Source organism: Puma concolor, chromosome C1 (assembly GCF_028749965.1).
Source record: "Puma concolor isolate L17-30 chromosome C1, mPumCon1.1.hap2, whole genome shotgun sequence".
NCBI lineage: Eukaryota > Metazoa > Chordata > Mammalia > Carnivora > Felidae > Puma > Puma concolor.
In genome coordinates this window covers 9,779,201-9,793,881 of record NC_141674.1, presented here as the reverse complement: position 1 = coordinate 9,793,881, position 14,681 = coordinate 9,779,201, and the positions used below count along the sequence as shown (strand labels likewise).

Here is a 14,681-nt window from a genome sequence, read left to right as displayed (position 1 = left end):
GCAGAACATTCAGGAGAGGCTTTACCCTATTAAGGAACCAATTGCACTCTGACCAGCTATTCCACAAACAGGTAAATATTAAGTACTTTTCTTCATAGGACCTAGTGTTATATGAGGAATAAAGACCTGTCTCCAAGTACTGAAGGAGAGAGGGCAGTCGGATTTTCTTTTTTAATTCTGCCACTAAAGGCAGTGACATTCTTTAGTGTTCAAACAAAAGACTTACTTAGCAAATCTGCTATCAGCATGTAGAACTTAGTCAACCTATCTGTTCTTGCTTCATAAAATGCCACAGGAAATTATAATCTTTTATGAATGTCATCACCTCCAACAGTGCTAATAAAGTGGTTTAAAAGGCATCCAAAATATTTTGTTGCGTTTTTTTCTCTACAAATTTTTTTTATTTATTTGAGAGAAAAACAGATTGTGCAAGCAGGGGAGGGGGAGAGAGTGTGAGTGAGTGAGAGAGAGAGACAGAGACCGAGAATCCCAAGCAGGTTCTGCACCAGCAGCACAGAGCCCGATGCAGGCGCTCGATCCCGTGAACTGTGAGATCGTGACCTGAGCCAAAACCAAGAGTCAGACGCTTAACTAACTGAGCGTCTACCCAGGCAGGTACCTATGAATGTTCTCGAAAGAGTCACAAGGCTCTATTGAAATTTGCCTGTTTGGGTCACTATGAGCAATTCTTAGCAAGCACGTATCTGCCACGTACCAGATCAGAAGACACACCTCCCTCATTTCTATCATCAACAGTCTCAATATGGTTGCTCAACTGCCAAGAGCACAGAGCCACCAGCCTTTCTGATTGACTTTCAATCCTTGCCTCTCTCTGAATTCTTCCATCATGGAGGGCCTAGAATGTTAATCCTCAGAAGGGATGATAAAAAGGAAAATTTTGTGTGGAGAAACACAAAGAATAAACTAGGAAGTTAATTTCTAACAAAAAACAAGAACGCTTTTTTTCACTCTGCACACTTTTCATGCTGATGTATAAAATCAAAGGTGTTTGGTATTTCAAGTAAACTCTTAACTGAAGTGCAAAACAAACGATTTAAGTGTGTAAATCAGAAGCATTTAGCTAAACAAAATGTTTACAAAGTCAATACTGATGCCCACAGTCCACAGCTCACCCCACAGCTCAGGGGTGGGACTAGCACCACCGTCCCAGAAGCCTTCTGGCACCAGAGATTTGTTTTGATGGTTTTGAACTTCATAAATTATTTATAAATATGATCATATAGTACATTTCATTTTATTTTAACCAGGGAATAATTTTATTTTTAACAAAGAAGGTCTTTAAAAATACTTTTAAGGGAAGGTGGGATGTGGAGGCTCAGTTCACCGTTATTAAATTCAGGCAGCCTTGGGGCACCTGGGCGGTTCAGTGGGTTAAGCATCGGACTCCTGATTTCAGGTCATAACCTCAGGGTCCGGAGAGTAAGCCCTGCATCAGGCTCTGCACTGACAGCACCGAGCCGGCTTGGGATTATCTCTCCCTCTCTATCTCTGCCCCTCCCTGGCTCACGCCCCACTCCTCCCCCTCAATAAATACGGCTAAAAAATAAAAATAAAAAATTAATTAATACAGGCAGGCTTTTCGCTGTTAACCCTTTACAGTTCTTGGGGGATTCTCAGAAGGGCATTCCAAGGAGATTTACAGTATCTGTGATTTACAGTAACTGGTGATACATACCCGAACAAGTCCAACTTCGAAGCTTACCTTCCGCAGAATCTCTCATATTTGCAGAAGCAGAATCTGGCTCGCTTGTCTTCAGGGGTGTGTCTTCAGCTTTGTTTGCTTTGTTTTTACTTTCCTGGGATTTTTTCTTCCCTAAAACACAATATTTATTTGTTTACTTACTCACTATTACCCTGAATTCTTGAAAAAGACAATTACTAATCCAATGACAGCAAACTGTATACTTCTGGACAATTATCACATCGGATTTCTAAAGAAATGAACAGATGATGAATATGAATACGTGTAAATCATGTCAGAGAAGAAAAAGAAACCCAAAACCCTGTATTTTTGAGACTCCTCAAACTAATGAATCATCTATTCAAGAAAACGTTAACGATATTGATGTCAGAGGAAAACTGGATACTAAAACTGACTTTCAGTACCACACAAATAACAGGGACTGGCAAAAGTCTGATTGGTGCAAGAAGCACTTTAGGGGAAGACAATATGGTATAACTTGGGTCCCTTTTAGTTGAGATAAGCTTGTCCATAATTGTGAAAGTGAAGCAAGAGAAGCAGACTCTGTTGGACGACAAAGGATCCGTGTGTGCAACAGCTCAGATATCACATGCAGAGGAATTATGAAGAATTCACTGTCAGGACAGCAGGAATTCTGAGGGTCCCCAGGGACCCGACTCCAAGTTCAGTACGATTCAGGATTTCATTAACAACTGCAAAAATGGAATTCAGGAAACACCCACTGCATTCCAACCGACAGCACAGTTCAGAAGGGAAGATTAAAAAGCAACACAGTTCGGACAAGCTGGAACGAGCTCAGGTCACTAGACAGTCCACAGGGACAAGCCCTTCTCTAGAAAAGTACGAATGCTGAAGGTTTGGAAGCTCCGTCTCTTTGGGATTTGGCCAGAATTTGTGGCCCTTTGTTTCTGTTTTTTTCAACTCTAAGGTTCTTTTTCCTGGTAGCTCTTGGGTTTGTAGTTTTCAGAGTCAGAACAGGCTCATCTTCGTCTTCCCCAAACCCCTCCTTCTCCTTCAGCAGCACTCTCCCGCTGGGCCTGGCAGACCTGTCCTTTCCTCTCGCAAAACAAGCCTCCCGCCACCTCCACCTCTGAATTACTAAAATGACAAACCAGAACGCACTCGCTCACTGCTCCTGGAAAACGGTGTTCTCCATAACAGAACTTCACTACAGAGAAGCCCAGTTAACTAAAACATAGAACAGCAGATAAAAATGAGGTGAGACGCACAAATAACACTGAACAGTTCAGAACGCAAAAATGGAAGCATCGATGATAGCAACAAGCACATAGGAATCCTCAGAAAGCACCACCAGATTCTGACAGGTATTTAAGAGATGAAACAATACTTCATACTCAGCCATTTAATTTGTCAGTCTTAAAAAGCAAACTCTAAAGTACTATTTTAGGGGCGCATAGGTGGCTAAATGAGTCAAGGTTAAACGCCCGACTTCTGCTCAGGTCATGATCTCGCAGTTTCTGAGTTCCAGCCCTGCAGCGACTCTGTACTGGAGCCGGCTTCAGATTCTATGTCTGTCTGTCTGTCTGTCTGTCTCTCTCTCTCTCTCTCTGCCCCTCCCCCATTCGCACTCTGTGTCTCTCTCTCTCTCTCTCTCTCTCTCAAAAACAGACATAAAAAAATGTTTAAATACCATTTTAAATCCCTAATTCTTTAAGCCCATTTTTTTTTTTATAAAGTATTTTTTTAACGTTTATTTATTTTTGAGACAGAAACAGAGCATGAATGGGGGAGGGTCAGATAGAGGGAGACACAGAATCTGAAACAGGCTCCAGGCTCTGCACCATCAGCACAGAGCCCGACGCGGGGCTCGAACTCATGGACCGTGAGATCATGACCTGAGCCGAAGTCGGCCGCTTAACCGACTGAGCCACCCAGGCGCCCCAAGCCCATTTAAAAAAAAAAAAAAAAAAAAAACTGATGCATTCTGCAACTATGTTAAAGAGTTTGCCCAAATAAATTCCTGCTAACATGTCCATCCCTCATTTCCAAAGGCATCTAAAATGGACCTCAGGACACAAGCAAGCACTTTACTGGAACCACACTCTGGTGGCAACAGAAGCCAAGAGCCTGCAGGCGGAAAGATTATAAACCAATCCCCTGGAAAGGGCAAGGACATGAAAACACCTTTTCACACTAAAAGAGGTAACCTCCTCTTTCAATTCTTTCTCCTTTTGCCACCTTAACAGCACTGAGCTTAAATCTGTGATGACAAGGTTCTTGAGGAATCCAGCTGTGCTTTAGGAAGTTTGGATTCGATCTACTTTCAGCTAGTTTTCTTATCCTCACGATGACCTATGCCCTTCCCTGTGTGTGATACCCAGTGCAGATCAGATTACCGGTAGCAAACAATACAAATATAAATGATCACTGGCTGCTAACATAACTGCCCCGATGCTGCAGTTCATGTCTGCTGAGAACCACGTAAAGGATTCCTGGTGCCCTAGGATGCTTAATTCTGAAGTTTTATTCAGTAAAGTTTTTCCCTGGACCAAAACCACAAAGTTGCTGTAAGACATCATCAGCACCACCTCATGTATCCCAAACAGCCCAAGAAATGACCCTTTCTTACCTCTAACTTTCTACTTTGAATAGGTATGGGCTTTTGAAATAAGTAAAAATGGAGGTATAGTGTAAACTGTGCCTGTTATGCATATATATTTCTTAAAAAGTCACACCGTGAAATTTAATAGCAAAACAGATGTCAACCTGTTGTAATACAATCCCTTACAGAAGCAATTCAAAGTTTTTCTGCAACCTCTCAAATGCTATACAAAGCTGGTTAGCAGGCCACACAAAAAACTGGCCTATATGTAAACAGTATTAAATAAGTGAAGTTTCTAGATATAACTTACAATAAAACAGCACAACTTTAATAATATCATTCACTAATACATATTCACACTGAAATCACGTAACTGCCTGCTACGTAAAAGTACTCTTTTAAGTTTTATTCCCTGCCTAAAAGAATAGGAAAACATCTAGCTGATACTGAACGTCAAGGTCTACTTCTGGACTCTCCAAACCTAATTAGTGAGAAGTGCCCCCACCCCCCTCCCCCCACTTCCAGGCACCCTCTTTAGAAAACAAGACCAGGAAGCCCTTGATCCCCCGTGAAGAGAAACCATTTGAAGTAGGGACATCTGCATCCTATTCAGATGGCCACAGGCTGCCTGGGCGTCCCGCGAATGATCCTCTCCGTCGTCGTGGGGCTGTGTGATGCACTGAAGGACGTTGAGCAGCATCCACTCACTAGACGCCAGCAGCACCCCCACTTTTAACTGTTGACAGGCAGATCTCCAGGCATGGCCAAATGTCTGGGGAGGTCTCCCCAGGTGAAGAACCACTGGGCTGAACCAATACAGGCCGCTAAAGACACAACGGGGGCTCTGCAGTCTATATACTTAAGAATTTTAAAAGTATCTGAAGAATTGCAAAAAGCAAAGTACGGGACAATTGAACTTCCCTCCAAAGTGACTTCAGTGAATGCTGACACTTAGTTTTTCAGGGACATGAGTCTATCATGAATCTAAGAGATGACTCATGACACTGATATTACCTGACACATGAAATGATTCTCACGATGTTAATCGGAACCATCTAACACCCAAGTTACTTCCCATTAGGATTGTAGACTGGAGATGGAAGAGGCTGTATCGAAACCACCTGTCCTACCTGCCATTTTGAGAGAAAGTGAAAGCCAGGGCCCACGGGGGACTAATCAGTCCACGAGAGAACAGAAAGTAGGACCCAGGTGTCCCGACTCACACTTAGGTATGCTTGGTGTCACTCACAAAGCCAAATACTGCAATGGGAACAGAGGAACAGGTGGTGGAACCTTCTACGTTTCCTTAGATAAGCAATCCCCCCCCCCATACTTGGTTTCTGTTCTATTTGTAATCAAATTTAAAAACAAAAACAAGCCTATAACCAAAAACAACCTGTAATGACTCTTACAAAGGGGAGCGGGGGCTCGTTAGTGTCTGGGAGGCGGGACGTGCCTCTAGCACTGGTCCGGCAGAGCCCGCTGGGAGCCTGGTAAGCACACGTGTGCACTTACCATCGGGTTCCTGAAGGGTCCTACATAGAAGCTACTGCCAGCTGCGTGTTCCACTTGGTCTAAACAAGAAAGATACAGGAATGAAACACAAGGAAAGTGAAATGGAAACGACAACGAAGAACATAATGAAGGACAGGACAAACTTTATGTGTGTATAAGGAAAAGAAATGCACACCAAGTTATGAAGAAAACTAAATGAAACAGAAGGAAATGAGCAGTTACCTACCGAATCAAAGTTCTCACGCACACACAAAATAAAAAATAAATGAATCTTTAACTGTGATCTCAGCTGCTGACAGGAGGGCTCACTCGGCATACTTACTCTTATGCCTCTGCCACACCCGTGTCGCAAAACAGATGCTCTTACCGCTGACGGCACCATTCTGCCAGAGACCCCGAAGTCCCAATCATGCCGCTCATCTGACAGTTACCCAAGGACCAAAGCCGTGAAGTCATCTGCCCAAGGTCACGTAACTAAATCAGCTCTAGAGCCAGAATTAAAACCTGAGGATGATGACGCTAAAAGTGTTCCTTCTACTACGAAAAAGTGTTATTTCTTAAGACCTGTAATGGCACAATCGATACCATATTCTTTAGAAAGCACTCTTTCTATGCGTTGTCTCACTTGGTTTCAAGGGCAAATGAAAGAAAAAAGTGGTAGAGACATTCACTGCATTTATGGGAAAGGAACAGCAATCAAATTGGAATGCAGATTATTTTCCCCATTTCAATTGTATCTTATGCCAGAAACACTTAGAAGTCAACAGCCCAGAAGCTCAATCTAAGCAAGTATGATTCACCGTAACAGAACTGGGTTTTCTAGTGAAATAGCTACTGTAGAGAGAAAACCAACAGTCATAATGACTACTCTTTAAAGATAATGTCTAGCATTATACCTCTGATGCCTGGATGCAAGTTGCAAAACCAGAATTGCCTAAGGCATCACATAAATAATTTAACCTAGGTCTGGACTGTGTTCTACTAGTCTAATAAAACTGGTCAAACACTAGGAAAATCTAGAGAATAATGTTTCACTTAAAAATGTGCAGGCATCAGAGAAAACACAAAATTCTAGAAGGCATGCTCAGGTTACATTAAAAATTCATCACAACAGTGAAGGCTCACGAATTTCGTGATTTAAGTGAATTAAATTTAGAGCCATATGTAACTCTACATGTGCTGCCTCCTCACTGGGAGCTACCCAACTCCTACGTATAAAATCAGAATTCAGTACTGGCGCACAGAAGCCGGTCTATCTGATCTTTGTTGAGGGAGCTCACCACCTTACTCAGATACACAGCTGATTCCGCACCAGGCGAGGCCCCGTCTCTGAGCTCTTACCATGAAAGGTCATGGAGAACATGAGCTGCCCCGAACTGGAGCCACCACGGACTCCCCGAAGGACTCCCCAAAGGACGGGCTGTGCCCATCCTGCCTCTCTCTGGTGCCTCACCTCTCGCTCTGCCCTTCATCTCAGCAAATGAGCCTTCGTCCTCTCCCCTCCACTGAAGATCCACTCTCCACGATTCCCCCTGATCTCGTAATTACAAAACCCGAAATCTCTTTAGGCTTCATTTGCCTCAAGTTCCCCCTTTTGTGTCTTGACAGTTTCGTGGGTCTTACATTCTTTAGATTCCTCTCCCCAGCCTTATGACACCACCATTTACGATCTCCTTTTGTGACCACTTTTTTTGCAGAATCTTCCTCTTCTTCCTGCCCTCAGACAAGTGGGTCCCTTATAGGAAATCTGAAGATCGGGGGCTTTCGTACAAGGCTGGAGAAAGGCTTCAACAAAGTATTCAGCTGAGCCGAGGGTACAGATCTTAGAGAACAGAACAGACATGGAATAACGGAAATAATGGCTATGTTAAAAGGTAAGGAAGAAGAACCCTAAGATTTGACACAGAAGGAGCCTTTAAAGCTGATCTTAGTCTGCTCCCCAAACTCCACAAAAATGCTTCTCAAAGCTTTATCTCATTGTATGAATTGCCTAAAATCTCAGAGCAAGTTGGCAGCAAAACTGGGATTTTTATTCCCACCCAATTCACTAATCTGTCTCCTGTGTTCCAGAAGCCTTACTATGAGTAATACTTTCTGGGTCCTAATTTTTTCACCCTAAGAAAGATAATGGTGCACCTGGGTGGCTCAGTTGAGCGTCTAACTCTTGATTTCAGCTCAGGTCATGATCCCAGGGTCGTGGGATCGAGCCCCACATCGGGCTCCACACTAAGTGTGGAGCCTGCTTAAGACAGTCTGTCTGTCTGTCTCTCTCCCTCCCTCTTTCTCTCTCCCTCCCTCCCTCTGCCCCCTCCCCTGTTCATGCTCTAAAACAAAATAATAAAATAAAAAAGAAAGATAATAGTGCCATATTCATTGCAAGCTACATTGAGAACTTTATCATAAAACTATAAAGTCAGTATACAGCTTTTCAAATTTTTGAAAGGCAAGGGTGTGGCTTCCATGGCAGCAGGCTGGCCTGGCACTGACAGCAACTCTCAGAACACCTGCTGTAGAGGTAAATCAGAGTTCACGGGCAAGGTAAAACACTTGCTTGGAAAAAAGCATAAAGTTCAGGGGCGCCCGGCTGCCTCAGGCAGTAGGGCATGCGACTCTTGATCTCAGGGTCCTGAGTTCAGTCCCACGCTGGTCATGGAGACTACTTAAAACTTTTTTTTTTTTTTTTTTATTTAAAAGGCATAAAGTTCATGTTAAATGACTTCTTTATAGGATCAAAAGAAACACACACACACACTCACGAACTCTAACAGACCATGCAGTGAGGACAGGGCATCAAAGGTAACAGCCAAGTCGTGGGCTGAAAGAATGGGCAAAACGTGCCATGTGAGCTGGTAACGGGAGGCAGGGAGTCAGACCCCCAGCCCTTGTTTTCTATCTGGGGGTGGTTAACCTTCTACAGTTGGTGTGATGGGTACAGAGGCCACAAGCCAGAAACACATATGACAGTCCGTCTTCCACAAGGAATCAGCAGTCCGTTTAGACCACTGTAACATATGCTTAAAAAAGAAAAGAAGATAACGAATGACTCAGTAACCTGGACGTCCACGGAAGTCACAATCTGGGCAACGGGGAAGCTGGGTAGCAGGACCAAAGTGAGAGCAGGGCCTCCAAGACCACAGCCAGAAAGGCACCCGCAAAGGTTGGCCAAGCTGCACACGGGTCAGGGTGTGTCCATCAGATGGTCAGGGTGAACGTTACAGCTGCCCAAGGGGGGTCTCAGGGGGAAACCGAGCTACTGGGGGCCTAGCCCTGCTGCCCCATGGTGTTTTGGGCAGAACGCTCTGAAGTGGCAAGATGCTGTGCAGCAACTGGTTTTTATGAAATATGCTCTCCATTTTCTATACATTTCTTTCATATTTAAAGTAACTTGAAATGTACCTGACACTAAAAAAAAATTCTGTTAAGCAGCTCGGGCACAATTTCAACCTTTTCCTGGAGTTAAGCTCTCCAAGAGCTGTCTGTAATCCCAGAGGCAAATTACGAAAATAAAACCTCTCTGGTTTTAAATTGCTCATAGTATTAAAACAGGGCTCTAGGCTTTGCTTCCAACAGAAACAATGGAAAAGTTCTGGATTTTTCAGTGCTGCAGATCCCGGTGTAAATTCCTGGGATGCTTGTGTCGCGCCGGGGGGGGGGGGGGGCACAGCCTCTGCCCCTGTGGAGGGTCCAGCCAGCAACTCTTCCAAGTGCCAGGCTGATGGCAGTAGCAGCAAGGATCACATCTGAAGGGAGCTTTGAATTTCTCTAAAAAAGGCTTTTAGTGGCTTTGACTGGATAAATCCAAATACCCGAAGAGGCTCCCCAAATAAACTTTAATAAATTCAAATTAAGAAAGCATTAAATTTCCTTATACTGTTCGGAACCTCAAAGTCTTGTGGCATGAACAAAATGAGTCTAGAGACTAACCAAATACCCCTGAAACTTAAACAAGCTGCCAGCCTGTTCTTCTTTAGAATTATTTTAATTTCTAGGGTTCTTCTCAAGGATCTTCAGTAGCTTTTATTTTACAGGGAAAAAATGTATCTAAAGTCTGAAAACCTTGCATATAAAAAGTGAATGGGCAACTACAAAGTAAAAACCTTAAATTCAAGTGTCAGTCCCCGGAGGCCACACAAACAGGACTGGGAACTAGGTAGGGAGGTGGTGACGACATGAGCCTGGCAACTGGTAAAACAGAGTGCACAGCCACACCCTCAAGAACTGGTTATCCTCAGCTAAAAGGAAAAGTCATTTATGATAAATTTTACAATTCTATATCCGGATGAATTAACTGCGCAATTTAGGTTAAAAATACTTTCAGGAAATAAAATCTAGATATAAATCTGAAAGAAGACACAATTACCACACTTAAGATCATTCTCTAGATTTGTTTACAGAAATGTTTACAGGAACAATGATCAAGCCACAGCACTAATTAATCAAATCAGGCTACAATGTATCCACAGATGTAAACCAAGAAGATTAGGATGCTGGCAGGTGGCTCCCAGCAATGAGACTATTGGTGAAGGTAGGAGACCTGTTTATGTGTTCATATTTTCTAACTTTTCTAGATGAACATTTGGTTCTATTATGCAAAAAATAAATGAATACATTATTTTTGAAAGAAATGACTAACAAAGGCAAAATTAATGAGGCAACTGAAAAATGGCCACTATGGATTGAGATTAATATATGCCATTTATACCCATACAATTTGGAAAAGGTCTCAACTGTCCACTCTGTCTACACGGCAGGAAGTACTGAAGTGCTCCTCTGTTCTCTATCTCCTACCTGTACACCTGCTGTTAAGGGTCCAGAAAACAAGCACTAGCTACAGAAACACCAAATCCACAACAGACGCACATTTAAAGGGGGTGTAGTCACAAGAGACATCATTCAACAGACGACACTGCGTAAGCATTCAAACTGCCACTGCTAACCTTCTGGTGGGTCTTCAACTCTTTTCCCTGTGCATCACATTGCTTCAAACAAAAATATCCCTCCTCCTTTTGAGCAGCCACATACCTTGTATTCTTTTTCTTGTTTCACTGCACTCGGTTATGATACCCATCTTCATGGTTATGACACCCATCTTTATTTAAACCAAAAAGCTAATTTAAATAATCGTGTTGAGTGCCTCCCAGGTGTGAGCGAAGGGTCAATGTTTTGGCAGTCAGCCATGATAATCATGAGCGTATGGTTTCCTGGCTTTTATTTTGCTTCTCCTAAAAATGCAAAATTCATATGCCACATTTTGATAGAGGTTTAAGAAACAGGTTATGAAAATAAGACCATTTACAGAGATACTAAACTACTCCTCACTTAGATCTACCATGAGACATTTTATTCGGGTATAGTTCTTAAGACTATTCATCAGTACAGCGGAGCAATCTCATTCCCTTCTTTCCAAGACCTCCACTGTCTTCTGGCCTCCGCCACACCTGCAGATGTGCCTCTATCAGAGCTTGTGAACGGACACATCATCACTCCACCGGAGCAGAGCCTGGACCTCTGGAGGCTCATGCATGTGCACCAACTAGCACAAATCTGCCTACTCGGAGAACTCAAAATGCTGTCTTTTAGAGATTCACAAGCAGAGAAGGAACTTTAAAATGTATTCTCCTCATAAATTATGGTCACAAATTACATTTAAATTCAAGATTTTTTTCTCCTAAGATCTGCACCTAAAAACAAAATCCCACTAACCAGCCTATTTGACAACACATCTCGCACTCAGATGCACTAGCATGTATCAGACTACTGTTCAAATTTAGCTCAATTCTTGCAAGATTAGAATTTTTTCCTTGACATACTTTGTAAGGTTTCTGGAACCATGGTGAAGCAGAAGTATTTGGATTTTTCCTGGGTGCTTATTATCTACAAAGCACTTTGTTAAGAGCTATATAGGGTGGGTGGGTGTATGTGTGTGTATAACTTAAAATTGAAGTTATGCCCAACTCTGTGAAAAGCCAAGCCCCTTTGCAGAAAGGCTCTACCTAATGTCAACAAGAAGCAAATTTTGAACGGAAGAGATGTTCAAGAGAATCTGAATCTCATTAAAAATAAAAACAAGGGAGGGGAAGGGAAGAGAGAGGTAGGAAGAGGGAGAGCCAGAGAGGTGGGAGGGAGAGGGAAGGGGCAGAGAGAGACAGGGGAGGGGATGATGTAGATCGCCGGCCAGCCAGGTAAAGCGAAGACCCCTGGCGCAGCTGGGCCCTCCTCAGGAGTGCGGCCTGAGACGACAGCCTTTCAGACACACCAAAATCTTCTCAGGGCTGGTGTCCCAGGGTTAGGCCACATCATCCTGACTCGATGCTGCTTCTATCTTTTGCCAACACACGGGTAAAATAACGCCCCCAGGGAACAAAGAAGCTTGGGAGGAAGGGCTCACAGAAGACTAGGATTTTAAACGGCTGCCTCCCAGGCCGGTGCCCAAGGCAAGGAGAAGGGCCTCCCTCTCACTCCGGTCACATTTCACCTGCTCCCAAAAGGTTCCTGTGTCCCCAAAGTCACACATCTTTCCTGCAGATGGTCTGACCCCAACTAATCTAAGACACTGGAATGGGCTCTCCTGTCCCTCCCCACTGTTGGGGTGGCACTCTGATTAAAACAGGTTCCTGAAGGGCACAAACTCACACAACTTGAAATCCACAAAACTAAAACGATATTGCACAGCCTTGGGCCATGATATGATTAAGGAGAAATACTCCTGGTTAAGGCAGACAGGAACAAACCATGGACACACTAGTGACCACTACCTGATACTGTCACCAGGAGGAGTAAATCTGACAATGCATAAAAAGAACGCTGCACAGTGCCTGACACAGACTCAATGGAACCAACTGTAAGGATTAGCCACAGGAGATTCTACTAAACAAATTTCAGAAACCCCACGCCCACAAGTCTAAATTGTCAGCATATGTTCCTTCTTAGGAAGACAATGACATTCTGCTTCCACTAACAATCCCGAATTCATCCATTTGTTTTGTTCATTTGTCCTATACAGTGATTCACACGATCCCACCCAGATATCACTATGGAAATGTGCGAGTCCGGATGAGGACAGAGGTTGAACGGAGTGCTTCAAACACTCACTAATGCTCCCATCAATATGCAGTAATGCTCCCACAGAAGCTGGAGGTACATTTCAGGTTTTTTTTTAACCTGTAAGCTTGATATTTTATTGCTTCCAACCAACTATCTAAACATACCAGCTCACTTCGTGGTTCTTAATCTTTTGGGAAAGAAACCTTAGACCCCTTTGAAAATCAGGCAACAGTGAAGGCCCCTCTTTCCAGGTGGTCACACAGAGACATAAATACACTTGGAGACCCAGAGACCTCTACGTCATCACCAAGTTCAGTTCTGAGTCTATGTGAACGTGCATATGGAGGGGTACACCTGTGTGATCCCTGAAAAATACCCCAACTCCTTAGACTATTCAAGAAAATTGCCGCAGAGAAAATCGGGGCATTTGTTTCCTTAAAACGGTCTTGTCGGTTTTACTGGTAACTTGTAAGAAAAGGACTCTTTCACATTTTTGTTTTTTCCTGACTGAACATCCAGAGAGATGTGAAGTGACAGATTTCCTAATCTGTCACGTGCAGCACGGAAATTGCTCCCGCACATTTACTTTCAAGGCGGTCTGATCATTTAATGTTTAAGGAAACGTATCCAAAATACACCCAAAATGTCAACCGCATGAAATTTGGTCCTAACAGTATGGTAGTCACGAGTGGTTACGACCACAGAGAGGTGACAGAAAAACGAGAAGAAAACAGCAAACACTTCATTTAGGCAACAAACATGTTTACTTTTGCCCAGGCAAACGCAACAAATCAAATTCCAGGAGTTATCTAATCCACCAATCTATGTAACCACAGGTGTCCCAGTTTGGGTAACTAGTAAAACAAGACAGCTTTTGAGAGAAAAGCGGGTCTCTAGCACATGAGGAGTTCTCCAGGGCCATGGTGTGTCCCTAGCTGCAGATCCAAATAACATCTTACCTCTTACCTGATTTTCAATCGACTTAATCCACTTCATGTCACCGAAGCAAAACAGATGGATTTCAATAAGCCACGTTAGAAGATACTGGAACTATTCCTTTATTTTTCGAAGTGCCGTGATAAGGTCCAAGCACGGCAGAGTCACCACGGAGCTAACTGTACCAGTGCCCACCAATTAAGATGGGACCAAGGTCAGTGTGCAGGCATATTCCTACGAGGCTCTCACTTAATGCTCGCAGTGATCCCACAAGGCAGATCTTACCCCATTTTACCAACAAGTAAAGTGAAGATCAAAACATGTGGAGTAACCTGTCCAAAGTCATACTGCTATTAACTGGTGGAGCCAGGATATGAAGCCGGCCTCACGATTCCAAGGCCGTGTTCTGGCATGCCACAATGAAGTCCACATGCTGTACATCTTCTGGAACTCAAAGGTATAGCTGGGTCAGCAATTTTTCCCTGCTCGCCTCCCCACAACAGACACACACGATTCAGGCTCATTTTAGCAGGTTACCCGTTTGCAAAGTATTGATCAACCTGTATCTAATACAGAAGCAATAACGAAGCCCAAGCAGTACACTCATGTACTTTAGCACAGAAATTTAAGTTGGACATAGCACAACAATCAGTCACTATAAAAACAAAGTTTACCAATCCCATGCACTTCTGACAACTGCCCATGAGATTCAGAGGATCCTGTCTCTCTAAAACTGAAGAGGGTCAGAAAGTGTTTTAATTAAGCATCATTTTTTCTTGATTTTAATATATTCTACCCTCTACTGCAACCATAAATTGAATTCACCGTGACACACAGCAATTTCCATCTCTAAGGTTTTTTTTTTTTTTTAATGTTTATTATTTTGACAGAGAGCGAACC

At 43.2% G+C, this 14,681-nt stretch overlaps 1 protein-coding gene across 12 annotated transcripts in view; it reads right to left on the bottom strand.

Moving 5' to 3' along the window:
- Window positions 1-14,681, bottom strand: part of PRDM2 (PR/SET domain 2) — a 124,494-nt gene that overhangs the window by 44,583 nt on the left and 65,230 nt on the right. For 7 of the 12 annotated variants that reach the window (XM_086715726.1, XM_086715727.1, XM_086715722.1 and 4 more), the window contains one exon: window positions 1,697-1,834. The exons of 1 other annotated variant lie outside the window; for it this stretch is intronic. In XM_086715726.1, the coding sequence (XP_086571852.1) occupies window positions 1,697-1,834 (138 nt within the window). Of the gene's footprint in view, window positions 1-1,696; window positions 1,835-5,801; window positions 5,861-14,681 lie in introns of those variants that run through there. 4 more of the 12 variants (XM_086715725.1, XM_086715731.1, XM_086715729.1 and 1 more) reach the window with 3 other exon arrangements.